The 16855-nt window shown below is 49.1% G+C and overlaps 8 protein-coding genes across 8 annotated transcripts; 3 read left to right on the top strand and 5 right to left on the bottom strand.

The window, feature by feature from the left end:
* Nucleotides 1-1242: 1242 nt before the first annotated feature.
* Nucleotides 1243-2242, bottom strand: ASPBRDRAFT_58992 (uncharacterized protein; the record flags this gene model as incomplete). The annotated part of the gene is made up of 3 exons (XM_067627984.1): nt 1243-1607; nt 1668-2019; nt 2042-2242. 3 exons carry the CDS (start codon nt 2240-2242, stop codon nt 1243-1245), a joined length of 918 nt encoding a protein of 305 aa, XP_067474697.1.
* A 1233-nt stretch (nt 2243-3475) lies between these two features.
* On the bottom strand, nt 3476-4526 carry ASPBRDRAFT_186807 (60S ribosomal protein eL42). Its single transcript, XM_067620083.1, has 4 exons — nt 4501-4526; nt 3916-4008; nt 3665-3849; nt 3476-3594 (listed from the first exon to the last, which is right to left on the bottom strand). The coding sequence occupies exons 1-4, from the start codon at nt 4501-4503 to the stop codon at nt 3555-3557; spliced, it is 321 nt and encodes a 106-aa protein (XP_067474696.1). The 5' UTR covers nt 4504-4526; the 3' UTR covers nt 3476-3554.
* Nucleotides 4527-4675: 149 nt separating this feature from the next.
* Nucleotides 4676-5953, bottom strand: ASPBRDRAFT_47982 (uncharacterized protein). Its single transcript, XM_067625993.1, has 3 exons — nt 5820-5953; nt 5514-5763; nt 4676-5417 (listed from the first exon to the last, which is right to left on the bottom strand). The coding sequence occupies exons 1-3, from the start codon at nt 5883-5885 to the stop codon at nt 4792-4794; spliced, it is 942 nt and encodes a 313-aa protein (XP_067474695.1). The 5' UTR covers nt 5886-5953; the 3' UTR covers nt 4676-4791.
* A 110-nt stretch (nt 5954-6063) lies between these two features.
* On the top strand, nt 6064-7224 carry ASPBRDRAFT_210793 (NEDD8 family protein RUB1). Its single transcript, XM_067621915.1, has 4 exons — nt 6064-6455; nt 6536-6590; nt 6765-6847; nt 6960-7224. The coding sequence occupies exons 1-4, from the start codon at nt 6445-6447 to the stop codon at nt 7045-7047; spliced, it is 237 nt and encodes a 78-aa protein (XP_067474694.1). The 5' UTR covers nt 6064-6444; the 3' UTR covers nt 7048-7224.
* Nucleotides 7225-7297: 73 nt separating this feature from the next.
* On the bottom strand, nt 7298-9097 carry ASPBRDRAFT_69081 (elongin A domain-containing protein). The gene is made up of 3 exons (XM_067629025.1): nt 8888-9097; nt 8745-8821; nt 7298-8669 (listed from the first exon to the last, which is right to left on the bottom strand). The coding sequence occupies exons 1-3, from the start codon at nt 8943-8945 to the stop codon at nt 7719-7721; spliced, it is 1086 nt and encodes a 361-aa protein (XP_067474693.1). The 5' UTR covers nt 8946-9097; the 3' UTR covers nt 7298-7718.
* Nucleotides 9098-9974: 877 nt separating this feature from the next.
* On the top strand, nt 9975-11741 carry ASPBRDRAFT_200152 (flotillin domain protein; the record flags this gene model as incomplete). Its single annotated transcript, XM_067621400.1, has 7 exons — nt 9975-9979; nt 10036-10135; nt 10189-10510; nt 10568-10613; nt 10665-11182; nt 11234-11464; nt 11536-11741. The coding sequence occupies 7 exons, from the start codon at nt 9975-9977 to the stop codon at nt 11739-11741; spliced, it is 1428 nt and encodes a 475-aa protein (XP_067474692.1).
* Nucleotides 11742-12217: 476 nt separating this feature from the next.
* On the top strand, nt 12218-13215 carry ASPBRDRAFT_47975 (putative tubulin-specific chaperone Rbl2). The gene is made up of 4 exons (XM_067625992.1): nt 12218-12363; nt 12573-12751; nt 12831-12917; nt 13007-13215. Exons 2-4 carry the CDS (start codon nt 12584-12586, stop codon nt 13106-13108), a joined length of 357 nt encoding a protein of 118 aa, XP_067474691.1. The 5' UTR covers nt 12218-12363; nt 12573-12583; the 3' UTR covers nt 13109-13215.
* A 68-nt stretch (nt 13216-13283) lies between these two features.
* Nucleotides 13284-14417, bottom strand: ASPBRDRAFT_69078 (uncharacterized protein; the record flags this gene model as incomplete). The annotated part of the gene is made up of 2 exons (XM_067629024.1): nt 14301-14417; nt 13284-14245 (listed from the first exon to the last, which is right to left on the bottom strand). The coding sequence occupies exons 1-2, from the start codon at nt 14335-14337 to the stop codon at nt 13284-13286; spliced, it is 999 nt and encodes a 332-aa protein (XP_067474690.1). The 5' UTR covers nt 14338-14417.
* Between the last annotated feature and the right edge of the window lie 2438 nt (nt 14418-16855).

Here is a 16855-nt window from a genome sequence, read left to right as displayed (position 1 = left end):
CTGTGCTTGCGCATGTCTTGCTACACAGTGTCATCGGGCTTACACTATCCCCGATCGACGCGAACACCTTTTTCATCAATGCGGTCGGCTTGTCCGGCGGGTTGGAGAAGAAGTACATACTGGGAGCATCTGTGGTATAGCTAGATAGTCGATTACTCTGAACAACAATTACAGGTAATCGTAGACCATTGTGGACCTGCTTTGTGGCTATGATTTCTACTCAGTAGCCCGAATGCTTCATAACTACTCCATGCAATTATACAGAGACCACAGCATACATTTCGGCTGCAGAGAGAACACTTTTGAGAGCCTTAGGGGGTTCACCATTCCAACTCACAAGATCCAATGAATTAGCACAGCATTGCACTACGCATGCGTTTCGCGTAATGCATAAACAGATGAGGAAGACAGCTGGAAATACTCTACAGAAAAAGATCGCCTGAAATCGACAGGTGAGACTCGATGACACGTATCTAGTCTAGTGATATTTGGTTGAATGATCAACTATTTCCAGTATGGATTAATCAAGCACTTTGAAGGCACTAGTAGTGATTGAATGTCAGTAAAGAAATAGCTATCATTATAGAATAATCTGCACTGTCTCAGCAAGAAGCTTTACCCCCAGATATTTATAAAGTATAAGTATAGATGATTCTGAATGTCTCCCATTAGGAAATGATGAAAGGGAGAAGCATTCATTATTGTTGAAAGAATGCTCGCGAAAATGAGACAATAATAATGAAACGAGCAAATTGTCAGTCAAGAGTTAGTTTGGCAGGGCGTGTACAGAATTATATTATGTCCTAGAACTCCATGCTGTCACAAAGAACAATGTTGCTGGTAGGACTCCGACAGAGCTGGTTGACCCCAGTCTTTCATCCATTCCGAACACAAAACATGTTGTGCTGTCGCTCTTTCACTCGGCCGGAAAGTTAACATGGATAGAAGCATCGCCTTGAACGCCCTCCTCTCTCCCTCCGCCACGGTTTCTAGGCCCGCCTCAGCCCGAGGCTCCTGTATGCAGTAATTAAATCTCTGGTCCCAGGACATGCGCACACTATTATAACCCCTAGACCTCTTCTTTATATCCAGCTCGCCCTCTTTGTTAAACCATTCCTGTCTTGCACTCTACTTTCTCCACCACTCAGGAGGTAAAACGCCGAGGGTTTCTACTTGCTCTGCAGTCACACGGTCCGGTGTTGCGAAAAAGGCTTCGAATAAAGGCCGCTGGCCAAGTATCTCCTAGATAGTACAGGCAAGGGTCCAAATGTCTGAGGCAAAGGAGAGTGGTTCGTCTGAAAATCTGGCCTCGGGTGGCTGAAGGAGGGGAAGTGTCTTCGAGGAGGACCTAACCGTTTTATATGGATTGAAAGATTCTCCAAAGCCGCTAAGGATTATCTTCTCTTCTCCAAGAACGATATCATCGCTGTGAACGCCGAACCAGCCGGGAATGAACACGCGTGCGGGTACACCATCCGATAATGGCTTACTATCAAGACATACAACAGCTTTAGAATATGGCTCTCCGAATCTCTCGTACAGCTCTGCGGTTGAAAAGCCATCGATCACCTTAGGAAACTGGACTAAAATATTGCCTAGATGAAGGTCTTAGAGAGATGAAATCAGCTAACCAATCCAATCATAATCATTAAAAGATATCAACATACCGCCGTGTACAATGTCTTGGCTGTGAAGGAATGCGACCCCACGAATAAGCTGGGCAATAATTGACCGCGCAACGTTGGGCTGAAAAAGACCAAAAGTTGATGCCTCTCTGGCATCGAACAAGCTCATACGTGCTGGTGGGGTGACAATACATCTATGCTTCCCATTGGGTCCAGTAATCCAGAATTCGTCTAAGAGTCGTGGGAGGATCTCACTTCCCGGTCCCGGTGGCGAGTTCCCAAGAGAACATAAGAGACTAGCCTCAGGAGTGTAGGTGCTAGCATCAGCGGTAATGACCTTAACTGCGACATACCTGGCCCTCCGTAGGTCACGGGCTAGCCATATAGGAGTATCCTCCATACCCGAGTTTGTCAACCAGTCGATATCGACCGTCGTCTAGGTCGTCCCAGATCTCTAGAGGGTGATATCCTCCAGGGCAGTATCTGTGCAGGTCTTCGACGTCTTCAACAAGCCTGTACTGAGGCTTGCCAGGCCTTATGGTCGACGTTCGAGATCCGTTGGGTGCGTCTGTATTCCGACTAATTTTAACTGACTTCGGGGGAGTGAAGGTGGACATCAACGAGGTCTTTCGGACATAAGGCTGGTTTGAGACAAAGCTCCATATCTGCTTATGGGATCGTCCGACATTGACGTAAACGCGAGTCCGGTTGAACATCTGCAGGCTGGGGCAAAACGCGACGTTTGAAGTCACTTGACCTTGCTCCCGCGCTTTTAACTAACTATGGGTGGCTATTTTCACGGGACCTCATGTTGGGCTTTCTCGCCCTGGGTGTCTTGTGTGCGATCATATTTGCAGTACGGAGTAGATAGAGCAGTGAAGAAGATGGTGGCCAGAGGGACTGACTACATACTATGCCAATAAAAAGTCTCGATCAAAATTGTTCCCGCATAATAGCTTTCCATCAACTAGAGTTGGGTCGCCGAATAACTACAGGATGGGTCGAGTCTTCCTATGCACCATCAGGAGGTTCTACGGATTACTCTGTAAACACTCGCATCATCATCGTACCTCGAAAACCATTGACGGCCCACTTTCTTACCGTACCCCAGACCGCCCAAAACGGCAGAACCTAGCGAACCTCGATAAAAAAGTTTCGGATTTAAGCGGATTTAAGAATGTACAGCCCAGAAAAAGTCGTCCGTGAAACTGTTCAATTTGGCGGTGGCAGAAAATGGACACTGACCGCCGCTCCCGCTGATTGCTGAACCGCTGTGCACTATGGGATAGTGGCTTTCTCATCACATAGTTAATCTAGCACTATCAAAGATCGCTCAATCGTCTCTTAATTGTCTGTAGTAGTCCTGAGTTGAACTTCTCACAGACAGTTTCCTTATCGCCAAAATTAATAGTTGGCGTAGGTGGTCATTGGCTTTCTTCTCCCACATACTTTGAACACCTTGACGCTTAATCCTGATTGAGGCGATTAAGGTATACGCTTGGTGCGTCCAACAGTTTCGGTTGTCGGTCCCGATGTACTTGAGTTCTCGAAATAGTTTAGCGCATCTTATCAGACACTGAGTGGGAGGGGACATAAGGCATAGTACTAGTAGATGGTACCGCTCTTGGTTAGAGAAGACCCTTACCGATCTTTTAGATAAGGCGCCTCTAGATTTGTTTGGCACATGGAGCGAGTATCCTACGTCAAGTTGAATCCAATTGAATCGTGTTCTCTACGTGCCTCTACAACTCCGATGCAGCACAAAATAGTTCGTCAAGAGACTCATCAACTAGGAGTCATATATTCTTTCATTTTTTTCTTGAATATGAGATCCTATTCCATCTTCCATTGCCGATGTCATAGCCGCCGCCGCAGCATTGCGGTCTGTGCAATGCATGAAACCCAGAGCCGAACAAGAAAACCGCAAATTTAGAAGACAAGAGCAGCACCCTTGGTCTTCTTGTCACCACTGTTGAGAAAGAAAAAGAAGTGGTTAGCATCACCCATCGATCGCACGTCAAGAGCAGTTAAAAACGTACCCAAGCTCGAAGTGCTTGCAGCGCTTCAGAGCAAGCTGCTTCTTGGTCTTGCAGGCAGTGCACTCAAGACGGAGGACGACCTTCTTGGTGGTCTTGGCCTTCTTGTGGAAGACGGGCTTGGTCTGACCACCATAACCGCTCTGCTTCCGGTCATAACGACGCTTACCCTGGGCGAACAGGGAGGCCTGTAGAGATCATCATTGCATCAGCATAGGTCGCGCGGTGGGCTCGGTTGCTTGGGCAGTGTTCACCTTTCCAGCCTTGTACTGGGTGACCTTGTGCTGGGTGTGCTTGTGGCACTCCTTGGACTTGCAGTACGTCCGGCGGGTTTTCGGAACGTTGACCTGAATGCGAGAGAAGTTTGATCAGCCCCTGCTGCGGTAGGATGGTATCATATTAACGTCCACAGCCTGTTCCTAGGTCCCGAGTCATCGGAGATGGTGTTTCATGGTGGGCACAGCATTGATTCGAAGAAGAGGAGAACAGAGTGTAGTGTAGCGAAGATTTCGTATCTCAGAGCATTTCGATATAGTCGTTTCGGTCGCACGCAACATCTCTCACTTCATCCCACAATTATTCGCGGGGCAAACCCCCGGTCGAAAATTCCATCTTCTGAGACCATTTTTCTAAAATTTATATTGACGGTTCAAATTTGTCGCTTGCAGCTTCGATCGTTGCGCTTCGTAGAGTGCCGCCTTTCAACTCGTCGCCGTAGGGGATAAAAATAAGAGCCGTATGTCGTCCCATCTCGCATTATGTCGATTGACCGAAAACACTTCTCCGACGCCCAGGAACACGGAAACGAGACTGATAGACGATCAGAACAATATCCTTACCATTTTGACTGACTTGGCCGGATCGCGAACTTGGTGGTCGTTGATAGTCTCTTGTCGGGAGGATCGAGTTGGGCTGGCCGTGTGTTGTGGGATTTCGTTCGCTTAGGGTGCGGCCTAACCGCGTTTGTGTGCCACCCGCCAAGACCGCCCGTGGTTAGTTCCTGCCTCAGGCAAAGACCCATATCATCCCCATAATTATCTATCGAATCGTATCAATTCGCCCACCGTTTAGATTACTAGTATTCATGGCTCATGCTGTATCAATACTATCTAGTCAGGAGAGACCCTTTACTAGAAGCCTTTGCCGACAACAACGGCTTCTCCTCCGCCGTAGTAAGATGTCCCTTTACAAAACTCCAAACCCCTCTCCTGCCCGACAATCCATTCTCCTTTCTTAGGAATTGTTCCGTCTTGAGCCCAGTATCTCGTCCGGAGCATTTCATTGACCTTCTCCACCCTCTCTACCAGTGCGGCCACCCGCGCATGGTCCACCACTTCGTCTTCCACTTTCTTGGGGTTGTCTATCAAAAATCCGTCCCGGGTGATGAAACGCGCAATCGTAATATGTGCTGAGAGGGCAATGTACCTCGACTTGATCTGTACCCCTGTGGCTGTGGCAATACTCGAAACATCACGTCGCAAATGGTGATAAGTGTATCCGTCACCGTCCACATTGTAGGCAGTTGTAGTCTCTTCTCCAGCAGCGGGGACAAAGCTCAGTGCCATGGCGGTCGCGTCGTAACTGATCATAGGTTTTACCAGCCGTGTCCGATGATGGAATAGGAAATCTACCAGCTTCGGTACGACGCCACTACCCTGGAGATGAGAAACCAACCCTTCGACCTCCGGCTCAGGTCGACAGCTAGCGATCTCCAACGTAGTCATGTGCAATTGCTCCGGGGGTGTGAACCATATGCCTAGCAAAAACCGTCGAAAGGGAATTGATCAGCTGAACCAGGCATCACAGCACACAGAATAGAGGCAGTCCCCCGCAAAGGTAAATTGTAACTGACTTGGGGCAATTTCTCGAATGGCTTGCTGGACCTCAGCGACGAGATCTCGGATATGCTGCGGGGGACGAGCGTATAGTGTAAGGTTATGCCGAACATCGACAAAGGGGAGTGTTTCGCCGTTGGCTCCTGCTTGCAACTTTCTCAGGATATCGTCAACCTGCCAGCCTGTGAAGTCGGGGCTGAGGAGCCTCTCTTTGTATTGTGCATTGCGGTTGGACCGATGAGCTTCGTATCGAGCTTGGATTTCTTTCTGTGATTGGATTTGTCAGAAGTATTGTTCTGCGGTTGGAGCCTCGAGGATTATACTGGGTCATCTTGACATTCTGCGATGAGAATGTCAAATGGGTTAGCTTCTTTAGCACTGGTTTCCATGTTGCACGATGTGACACAGTTCTGTAGAGTGTTGCCAGCGTAATTCAGCAGAGTAGTGGTGTTTTGAGGAGTGTTCAATTTGAGCGAGGTAATAAAACGCCAAGGCCTGGTGCTATATATATCCCATTCCCCTTAAGGGTACTACATGAAGATCAAAACATAAACTCCAAGCACGTTCAGGATATTCAGCGCAGAACATCTTCAGTTCAAGAAGTAAAAGTCGACACCAATTCTCCTATACAGCCAAACAAAGCCTTTCTATCATATAACCATCATAAAAATCAACCACCGATATTCATCTCGGCCGGGGCGATCTAATTCCCTAACTAAATTACTATGAAGCGGCTGACTCCGTTATTTTGATGCCCCACCAAAAACCCCGCCGAAGCTTTCCGTCACCAGCCCAGTCAACATCAACAACAACCTCCACCACCGTCGTCGTTCTCTTCGCTACTATATTGAAGCGTCTTGTTCCTTGAAATTATCGTCCTTATTATTTCCACCAGTATAGCAACATACACTACGAATACCCTACAGTCGCTATCTATCTTACCTCAAAATGTTGATCAAGTGAGTTGTTGTCCCGCCCATGACGCAGATACACACTCCTCTGTCGCAATAGTCAAAAGCTAACCAGCATCAACCTCCAGAGTCCGTACCCTGACCGGCAAGGAGATTGAGTTGGACATCGAGCCTGACTACAAGGTACATACCCGCACATTCATATACACATACACACTTCGCACTCTCGTCCATCCGCGTGTGATCCCTCGTCAGCTAGCTGGCTGCAACAACTCCGCACACGACCAGCCACCAGCCCACTCACCCTACGGATACATCCGCCCCCGCGCAGTCGACCGCTAACGAGCAAATACGCAGGTGTCCCGGATAAAGGAGCGCGTCGAAGAGAAAGAGGGTATTCCTCCTGTTCAGCAACGATTGATTTTCGGTGGAAAGCAGATGTATGCATACACCCGTTCCCTTCTCTCCATGCCGGAGGCATATATAATTATTGCGCTACGCTATTTTATGTTATTGGACAATAGCTGACAAAGGGGACTTTTGTGAATAAAGGGCCGACGACAAGACTGCTTCGGAATATAACCTGGAAGGTGGTGCCACGCTACACCTTGTTCTTGCTCTGCGTGGTGGATGCTTGTGAATGTGCGTGAGAGCTGTGACAGAGGGGAATTAGAGAGGAGAAAATCTCTATGATGCTTCAGGCCGGTGGCATTCTGAACGCTATGTAGCGTTTTGGCTTTTGTTTCGGGGCTATGAGCATGCATGTAGGTTTCGATCCTGGGGCAGCGGGGGTTTTTCTAATGAGCTACAAACCAACAATGCAGTAATGACAATTTTCTACATATTTTTGGTGAATATAGATTGGTGGAGTTGATCCTCGTGAAGACGGGGGTGTGAAGTAGTATGTGTAATTGGTTTCCTATATTAGGCGGTCAAGGCTGTGCAGCCTGTATATGTGATAAAAGGAGGGGTATAAGCATGAAGGATAAAGGAAAACGGGATGGTCTGCTGGAGAATCAGAGATTGTACTTCATTAACTTCGCCAAGCAGATTTCTCCGCTGCAGTCTTCGCTATAAATTCTGATGTCCCTGGTGGAAATGCAAAATGTCCATTACGGCTCCCGACCTGAGCCCGCGAATATCCAGGTATATAAAACCGAAAGAATGCCTTTGGTGGTATCATTTGCAAACGCCATCAACTCAAGTAATGAACTAGACTCACGCCGGTACTGAACGCCATTCCTATATATGATGAGCGGGTGTGTGTATCTAATAATGCAACTTAACTTCTTGGGATCAGTATATGTCCAATCAGTTCAGTTTCTTCTTCTTTGGTTGAATAAAGAGACTCGGGGCAGGCCGTTTGCGGATAACTGCAGGACGGGGTGGTTGTGGTGGAGACACAGGCGTGTCCTCTACGGCAGACTTCTGATGAGAGCCAGTCGCACTGTTACCGAGCGGATTGGATGCCTGCTTCTTGGGTCCGGATTCAACCCCTGATAGAGATCCGGACGGACCCCTTGTTGGCGGTGATGTCTGTGCATTTCTCCCCGCCATAGGCCTACTGGCTGTAGCAGGACTATGCGACTGGGTTATTGCTCTTAATCGAGCTTCCCTTTCTCGCAACGTGGGACCGACTTCCAGACTATTCTGACTCACGGAGGGAGTACTGATCTGAGGCCGTGACCGACCGGGCGCTCTCAGAGCTGGAGCCTCCTTTCGTCGAGCGACAGGGGGCTCGGAAGGACGTATATGGTCCTCGATCAGAGACCGCGGAGCCTGTCTAACCTGGGTAGCTCTGTTATTAAGGTGCTGTGTTGGCACAGTAAGAACGTTATTTCTCTTTGTTGCCGTGAATATGCTACTCTTTTTCTTTGGCTCCCTCGGCCTACCAAAAGCCCAGGAGGGCATGGAAGACGACGACGTCAGTGAGCTGCCCATTCTCCGATCGAATGAAGCATATCGTTGCCTCGCGGTCGGCCTCTCCCGGGGAAGTCCAATGATTCGTCGGTCAGTGACGAATTTTGCACTGTTTTTCTGGCGCTCCGAGCTGATGCCATCTAAAGCCATCTTCAGCTTTTCCGCGTCCTCTTCTACCGCCCGTTGGACTTGTTCCCTGAGGTCACAATATACGTCATACCAACAATCGGGTTTCTCAGGCAGATCGTATTCGTCCCATCGCGGGATGTCTCTCTTGATGAACTCTAGCCAGAGTTCCTCGTCATCTCGCATCAAATGTGGGGACTGTAGTTCCAGAGTTCTCTGTAATGTGGGGTGAGTTTGATTGTTAGTCAAAGGGGGTAGACGATGGACGGGGGTTTTCCGCTGTAGACTCACCAGTTTCTCAGGACTCTCCACTTTCAGTAGAAATGGACGAGCAAGTACATAAGGAATGTTGCCGATATCATTTAATTCTGCATAAGCATTCAGCGTCAGTGTGCTGCTAAGGTCTTATAAGGGTGAGATTGGGCTCTGCATACGTTTCACGTTCCTAATCGCAGTCGCCGTGCAGAGCTGCAAAAGTGATGGTGGCGGCATGGTGATTTATCGGGACGGGCACCAAAAAATAACCAAAAAAGTGGCATGGAAGGAGTATCAGATACAAGGGAGAAGTGAGAGGCATCTAAAGAAGGCATGTGAGATGGTCACCGACGATCAGGATGGGATGAACGTAAGGCCATTGAGCCTTTGTACGTGGTAAATGCGCCTGCGTCAGGCTCAAGGCGGACAGCTGTCTGGTAATGACCTTATTGGTTCATTGGAACCAAGTCAGGCGGAAGCTCGGATTCTGCCGGCTCTTGGGGGATTCACCGCCCAAGATGTTCGCTTCTCATCGCAAAGGATGAACTTATACAATACTAACTAACCTTATCTTCACTCATGTTGGCTGTGCTGGACGCTACTGCCACTACATATTGTTGACGCTGTTGCTAGTTTCTGTATATTCACTTTCAATCTGACATGCGTGGTACCGTTTGCTCGCAACGATCTGTAAGTCAGGCTGAGCAGCCTTATGTTGTGGCATTAGCCGTCTGTATAATAGGAAAGCCCCCCCTCCCTCCCCTCCCCCGGAATAAATCTACGCAGCCTTGTCGTTTTCCTGACTGAAAAGTGAGGCAGGCCTGGTCCACACAGTAATGCGCCCCATCGGGCGTTCGGCAAGTGCATCGCCTCGCTGCCAAGGCTCTGTGTAGCTCTTTATGCCTCATACCAATAATAAATAAGAGACTGATCACTACTCTGATGGTATAAAGATTATCGTTGTGAAAGGAAGCTTCCCTCGGTAAGCTCGTACACAGAGTTTATGATGAAAGTCATACGGGCGATGGATGACTGCGCCATGGTGTCGTCGGTCACTGGAAGCCTCGAGCAGCTGTTGTAGTAATAGCGTAATACTAAAACTGATACTATATAAAGACGTCACTTGTGCCATGAGTCAAAGTTTCTGTCACATTCTCCAGAACCAGCAGAAATTGCAAATTGCTTAAGCGAACAAGATCGCCAGCACCATCTAGAGTAATCCTTCGTCAGGATCTAATATCATCAAAGCTTCCACTAACCGCAGCAATGTGGTAAGTCTCAAAGCCACCGCAACCCCAAGCCTGTCTCTTATCAACGCATGTTATAGGTACGCGATATCTCGACCGAGTGAATATCTCGTGCTCACTGGAGCCGGGATTGACGACATCAAAGTATGCAAGAAGGCATTTGTGTGGCCACTTCAGCGGGTATGGTTCAATCAAAGAAGCGTTAAGAGTATAGCTGACATGCCCTTGTTTAGTGTTCGAGGATATCTGTAGCACCATATGACTTCTCGCTTAGCCTTCAGGCTATGACAATCGAGAAGCTGCAGTTTTCTCTGCCGGCAGTGTTCACCATCGGCCCTGACAATGAGCAAGTTGCACTCAGAAAGTATGCGTTGCTTCTTTCGGGCTGTACAGACGAGGGTGATCCTGCCCAAAAGAGGGATCTAAACAGCAAAGCAAAGCAGAACCATGTCCAGGATATCGTTCGAGGGATCATCGAAGGTGAAACACGAGTGATCGTTTCTAGCATGTCCATGGAGGAGATCTTCAAGGAGAGACAGATATTCAAAACGAAAGGTGAGTGGCGATTTGCTGAATGGCTGAGTCACTGTATTTTGCTGACATCTAAGGAAGTGATCGAGAATGTTCAGAATGAACTGCAGCAATTTGGACTAAGAATGTGAGATCAATCAATGCCCGTCGATGAAGTGTCGTTACTAACAAAGCGTAGTTATAACGCTAACGTGAAGGAGCTTCAGGACACTCCTGGAAGTGAATACTTTGCTTTCCTGAGCCGAAAGGCCCATGAAGGAGCCCTCAATCAAGCCAAGATTGATGTTGCTGAGGCACGGATGAAAGGTGAAATCGGAGAGGCAGAGAAAAAGGGCAGAACCAAGCAGGAGATCTCCAAGATCGATGCCGACACTGCTGTTTTAGAAACAAAGCGCAAGGCGGAGAAGGCCAAGGCAGACTCAGAGCTTACCAACCGCAAAACAGAATTGGATTCTAATGTCCAACTCAACAAGATAGCAGCTCAGCGTCAGACGGAAATGAGAGACGCTGAGTTGCAGAAGCAAGTTCAAAGCAAGCGCGCAGAGACGGAGTTGGAACGTCTCAGAGCCGAGCAGGTCACAAAAAGCAAGGTTGAGCGTGAGTCTTCTCAGGAAAAGGCCGACGCTGCCTTTTATACGGAACAGAAGGCGGCGGATGCAGAATTGTATAAGAGTAAAATGGAAGCAGACGCAACGTGTGAGTTGTTGATGACCCTCAGTGACAGACTAAATGCTGACCTCCCCTTAGATTACCGTCAGAGCAAAGACGCAGATGCAGCTTTCTATACCAAGAAGCGGGAAGCCGAAGGAATTCTCGAGATGGCAAAGGCATATGGTGCACTTGTTGACGTGCTCGGTGGTCCCCAGGCATTCCTACAGTACAGAATGTTGGAGTCTGGTACTTACGAAAGGTTGGCCGATGCAAATGGTCGTGCCATCAGTGGCCTCCAGCCGAAGATCACCACTTGGAATACTGGAGGTAAGTATTGTCGGCATTTCTTCTTCATTATACTAGAGAGTTTCTGGTCACGCGTTCTAATACCAAAGCAGACCATGGAAACGGTTCGTCAGATTCGATGGCACCAATTCGAAATATCATGCAGGGCCTCCCTCCTATCTTGAGCACAATCCATGAACAGACCGGGATAGCGCCACCATCATGGTTTGCTGAAATGCCCAAAACGAAGGATATGAACGGCAACTCCCTCAACAAAGAGACTCATTCAGCAGATAATAATACCCTTCTGAGCCACTAGAAAGGGGTTCCTGCATGAAGATGAAGGGTCGGTATTGCTAGATAGCTGTGTCAAATAGCTGATTCATGTTTCTATGTATTGTCTCGCATATGGTAGGGATTGCTGAAATTTTCTTACTGACACAAGCTAACCATTAAAGATGGAGGAGTGCATCCTTCTCATGGTCATGATGCCACCATATGTCCAGAGGACAGCGATGTGTTGAGAAAGGTTGCTAGGTCATTCGTTCGCTTAATTGTTAAATTGAATATCCCTTAAGTTGCTAGTACCAAAGTTAGATTAGAGAATCCTAGGTTACTCAAAAAGCGACAGCCGAAGCAATCCTCACTGCTCTTCAGTCAAAGGGGAGATAAATGCATCGCAATGTAGCATGTCTACTCGGGGGTTGCCCAGCTCATCCCCAAAGTCTATCACGTGCCGTTCGAACCTTCCCCACTCGGACAAACACTGCAAACTGCTCCTCTATAGCATCATCGCGGAGGGGCAGAAGAGCAAGAGCAGCATTACACAGTAAACTCCCTAAACAAGTTCAGAGCACCGTCAATCTCGTGAACTGTAAACTCCACACTCTAATCGGGAGACAGTTGCAATCAAATATATTTGGCCCGAAGAGTCCGTTCAGGTATGTCCAACAACTATTATCCCCTTTTCGGCAACGTCTCGTTTGGCACCTGTCGGAGCTCCTAGAGCTTCCCGGCTCGAGTCATTGACCAAGACTCGGGCCACAACCTCATTATTTCTACTATGTTCAGCACGGAAAAACTCTCCTTACTATTGTCCTAGGGCTTATTATCCGCAGAAGTGCAATAGACTCTAATTCTGACTCAATAGTGTCGATCATCATGGCTCCACGCTCTCAATTGGAGATCGCTACGGCATCGGTCGAGCGCCTTGTCAAAGAAGAGGCCTCGTATCACCGTGAGCTGCAGGAGCAGACGGAGAGAATTAAGAAGTTGGAGTCCCAGGAGGGCGGCGATGACGAAAACAGAGAATATACATTGAGACAGGAGGTAAGTAATCAGTATGGTGGATAGGCAGAGCGTCAGTGCATGCATAAATAAAGGAGGTTGCTGACAATTGTCGTGATAGCGTCTGGCTCTCGAAGAAACCAAAAAGGTCCTCCCGACACTGAAGCAGAAGATCGAGGATGCTATAGCCAAGCTCAATAGTTTGCTGGTGAGTGACAAATGTTCTACAGGCTATCACTAGTTATACAATTCGTCTTTTTGTTGTCAGGAGGACTAAGCTTCTAAATTTATTGTTAGGTCGAGGAAGGAAAGAAAGGTCCCGAAAGTAATGTCGAGCATATTAATGCTGCGAAGGAAGCCATTGCCAAAGCCCGCACAGCGGAGCGGGAGATCGCCTGAGATAGCTCATTTTCCCATCTACTGGCACATGTACTTAATCCACGTCACGAAAATTTATTCAATAAATTGCCCCTGAGAAAAGCAAAGCCATTGTTGCATTGTGATAGTTACCCTAATGCCAACGCCACCAACCGAACTCCTTGCTCAATGTGTGGTAGAGAAAATTCTCCGATAATCAAGTAGTGTCCATTTTGTCTGCACGGTCATCCTGGACTTCCTCCCCTTCTTCTAGCTCTTCGGGGACCTCACCCTCATCTTCCATTGAGGTGTCCTGATCGGGCGTGGTCTTATTCTCATCATCCACTGCAGTCATTTGTCGCAAGGGTGACACCGCACCGGCTGTACCCGTCCTTTCCACTTGCAAGCCTGCTGGCGATCGCCCAAGATCATGTTGAGAAGGAGTCAGACTGTCTGACTCGTGACGAGGGGTGTTAGCGCCACTGGATTTCCCCTTGGAGGGGACATCCCCATCATCTCCATCTTCTTCCTCCTGCATGCCTTCTCTGCGCTCGACCTCCTCCTTCTCGTCACGGATGAGCCGACGAAGTTGCATCCCTTCTTCAACAATGCGACCGAACTGTTCTCGCCGTTCCGACCAAGTATGTGCGTATTCTTTACTCTCTTTCTCCAGCTCGGTGATTTCGGCCTGTAGCTTTTGTAAATTGGCTTGTTGATCTTCCCGCGGCTTCAAGAGCCGGTTGCTGGTAATCTTCTCTGCCAATTCGTCGTAGCTTTTGCGCAGTGCTAGTAGACGCTGGGCCTCCTCGAGCTGTACCCGCAGCTCTGCCGTATTGTCACGCACCGACTGCATTGTATCGAGAATTCGAAGCTTCTCAGCCGCATAGCGCTCGCGCTCCTTTTCGTTACTCGTCAAGAGGAACTGGATGCGCGCGATGCTGCCTTCGAATGCGGAAAAGTCCAAAGCAACATCTTCACGGAAATGGCGCCACTCCTCGAGCCGTTTCTGTTTCTCCGTCTCTGCAGCCGCTGTCGCATTGTCGTCTGCACCATCAGGTGGAGGGGTGGGAGGGAGCGTCGCGTTGGACACTACGATGGAGTCGCTGTTGAGGAGGCGTTTTGAAATTCGCTTGAAAGGCTTTTCTTCGACGTTCAAGAGGCGCGACTTGTGGAGACCATCTGGAAGGCATTAGCACGGTGACAGGGACGGGGCGTGTTTCTAGAACCACTCGACCTTCGTCTGGTTGATCCAGTAGCCCGTAAGACGTCATTATGGTCGTAAAAATAAAATAAGGTATTTGTCAAAGGGAAATCCAAATTTGCGTCGGGGAGGAGTCGAAATGGATCGCGCGGTCCTCCTCTCTCGGTGGCCGCGTGAAGATGGTGCAAGCCTTCAAAGGGAAAAGGGCCGGATGGGCCGATGTGAGCGGTCGGGGGATCCGCGCTAGACGGACGCCGACCTTCAGCTGCTCCTCCCGCCCGCAATTTAATGCGGGCAGCGTCCACTCTCCTATTTCCGATCTGATACTATTGTGCTTCCCTTCTCCTCATCTCACCTCCCCAATCTCACTTGTTAATCACTGCGGCAGGTGGTCAAAGGACCCTTGGAGGGTCTCAAGTCATCCCTACAGCTGCTTCCCTCTTCGAAGCTGTTGGTCGCCCAACTTCCATTGGCGCATGGTTCAGATCGGCTCTATCTATGTTTCCCTGATTGGCTATGGTTGTCAAAGTTGGGATCGTCGTTAGGAATTAGAAATCTTGCGTTTGCGCGCCAAACAATGCCGGATCTCTCACCCAAGGAATACCTCGCAGTCTTCAGAATTACATGAGCCAGAGCGCCTCACTGATGGAAACCATTGTCGACACCGATCTGCTTATGTTCCGCTCGCGACACCATTCTGCATCGTGATGGCGGAGATGTACTCGGGGCTCCACGTGGGCCAACGTTTTAGCTCGTTGGAGGAATTTAAAGGACTGGTTCGAAGCATCTCGGTGAGACAGCATTGGGAGCTTCGAGTGACAAGGAGCAACAAGAAAAGCGTCGTCATAGGCTGTCGATCATCGAACAATTGCTACTTTCGTGTTGTGTGCCGCGCGAACAAGAATGCAACTTACATCAGCAGCCTCCAGGACAGCCACAGTTGTCGTCGCAATGCGACTTCAACCTCAAAAACTCCAGCTCGATCGGAGGCATCGCATGTGCGGTTCCTTCTAACTGAGATACCCAAGCTCTTCGACATGAAAACCAAAATTAGGGCGCAAGACGTTGTGGACGCTGTGAAGCGATATCATGGCTATGACATCTCAATGCGCCAAGCGCAACGAGCTCTTATTCGCTTACAACAACGAGAAGCGCAAAACCAGAGCGAGGGCACCAATACTCATGATTCTAGCGGAGACGACCGACAAGACAGTCAACCGCCTCCCCTAGAGAATCAGGCGGAGAGTTCGACCTTCGGCAGTCTCTCTGGTCAAAGATGGATTACGGACACTCTCCAGAACACTATCATGGATAACATGCCTCAGGATGAGGTTCACCGGGATCAGACGATATCGGCATCGCAACTTCACAGCCAACCTGTGCATCCACCGCCTCAGGTACATCACCAGACACAGCCTACACACCAAGCACCACCGCCGGAAGTCCTGTCACCAGAACAGACACCCCTAAGCCATAGCCTGCATCACCCCGCCAATGCGCAGCAATCTCCTTATTCGGTTCCTGCTCCTGATCCAGCAACCCCTGCGGATGCTGGGCGCCCTAAGATTCCGACGCAACCGCGACCAAATAATGGTCAGCTTGCCAGTTCACCATTGGTTCTGACCAACTTCAAAATAGAATTCACTTGCGCCACATGTGGTGCACCAAACCAGAGCTTCTTTCCTAACCACGGTAACGTCACTGGTGGGCATTATGCACCCCAGCATGCTGGTCCTAGTCAGGGCGCAACTTCAGCCAGCGCGGGTCCTTCGATACAATCGATTCAAAACAGTGATGTTAGTAGCCGTGCCGGAGGTGGACCAGCATTTGAAGGTACCTCTGTCGCAAGCACACGTGGCGTACAACAGCCCTGGACAGCACGAACTGTGGAAGTTCCACTTACACATGCGCATCCATAGCCCTGTGTAGATCTGGAGCGATCGAAGTTCCTTTCCCCTTTTGTTCCGATTGAAAGAGCGTTGGATACGTCTTCTCCGATCTGCGTTAACCTTACGGCTCGTGACGAATTGCAGCATTGTCTGCAACCTTGCGGCATGTTGCTGCAGATCCGATTGGGTGGCAGGCATACATCCCTGCAAATCGCCGCTGCGACGTTGTCTCTCAAGGAAAAAAGGTGTACGATGTAGAGTGAGCTCAGCCGCTATAGTGCGGGACAATATGCCTTGCATGTTGTTACTTGTCGCCGCCCTCCCTTTATCTAGAGGCGATTTCTTTTCAATTGGTGATTATTTGCGAACTAACGGTGTTCGCCATCGACAGTGTATGTTGTTCTATTTACCAGGATGGATCGAATTGGAACCCCAGCCATTACCTGCCGCCTTCATTCTCACGATCCCAACGATTGACTGGCCCAGTTACAAATACGGCAAATGGGTTATCTACATCGGTGCTCAAAATCGACTGAGCCTGAGTGTGAGGGATTGAGGAATCGGCCGCAGCTTGCAGGGCTTAGGAAAGAGATCGACGACCGGATTGAATCTTGGCGGTCTTCTTCAGTTTGGGCCACGTCCAACATCAGGCCGACGAGACAGATCGAGATCGGCCTCCTTGGATAAGGTGCATAAATG

Source organism: Aspergillus brasiliensis, assembly GCF_001889945.1.
Source record: "Aspergillus brasiliensis CBS 101740 unplaced genomic scaffold ASPBRscaffold_16, whole genome shotgun sequence".
In the NCBI taxonomy this organism is placed as follows: Eukaryota; Fungi; Ascomycota; class Eurotiomycetes; order Eurotiales; family Aspergillaceae; genus Aspergillus; species Aspergillus brasiliensis.
This window is presented reverse-complemented; position numbering and strand designations above follow the sequence as displayed.

Coding starts and splice junctions, on each gene's coding strand:
- ASPBRDRAFT_210793 (XM_067621915.1), top strand. Junction 6,591..6,764: donor ACATCGAGCCTGACTACAAG/GTACATACCCGC, acceptor GCAAATACGCAG/GTGTCCCGGATAAAGGAGCG. Junction 6,848..6,959: donor ATTTTCGGTGGAAAGCAGAT/GTATGCATACAC, acceptor TTGTGAATAAAG/GGCCGACGACAAGACTGCTT.
- ASPBRDRAFT_47975 (XM_067625992.1), top strand. CDS start 12,584: ATGGCTCCACGCTCTCAATTGGAGATCGCTACGGCATCGGTCGAGCGC. Junction 12,752..12,830: donor AATATACATTGAGACAGGAG/GTAAGTAATCAG, acceptor TTGTCGTGATAG/CGTCTGGCTCTCGAAGAAAC. Junction 12,918..13,006: donor CCAAGCTCAATAGTTTGCTG/GTGAGTGACAAA, acceptor ATTTATTGTTAG/GTCGAGGAAGGAAAGAAAGG.
- ASPBRDRAFT_69081 (XM_067629025.1), bottom strand. CDS start 8,945: ATGCCGCCACCATCACTTTTGCAGCTCTGCACGGCGACTGCGATTAGG. Junction 8,822..8,887: donor TGCGATTAGGAACGTGAAAC/GTATGCAGAGCC, acceptor ATGCTTATGCAG/AATTAAATGATATCGGCAAC. Junction 8,670..8,744: donor TGGAGAGTCCTGAGAAACTG/GTGAGTCTACAG, acceptor CCCACATTACAG/AGAACTCTGGAACTACAGTC.
- ASPBRDRAFT_186807 (XM_067620083.1), bottom strand. Junction 3,850..3,915: donor CCCAGTACAAGGCTGGAAAG/GTGAACACTGCC, acceptor TGATCTCTACAG/GCCTCCCTGTTCGCCCAGGG. Junction 3,595..3,664: donor TGCAAGCACTTCGAGCTTGG/GTACGTTTTTAA, acceptor CTTTCTCAACAG/TGGTGACAAGAAGACCAAGG.
- ASPBRDRAFT_47982 (XM_067625993.1), bottom strand. CDS start 5,885: ATGGAAACCAGTGCTAAAGAAGCTAACCCATTTGACATTCTCATCGCA. Junction 5,764..5,819: donor CAGAATGTCAAGATGACCCA/GTATAATCCTCG, acceptor ATCCAATCACAG/AAAGAAATCCAAGCTCGATA. Junction 5,418..5,513: donor CATTCGAGAAATTGCCCCAA/GTCAGTTACAAT, acceptor GGTTTTTGCTAG/GCATATGGTTCACACCCCCG.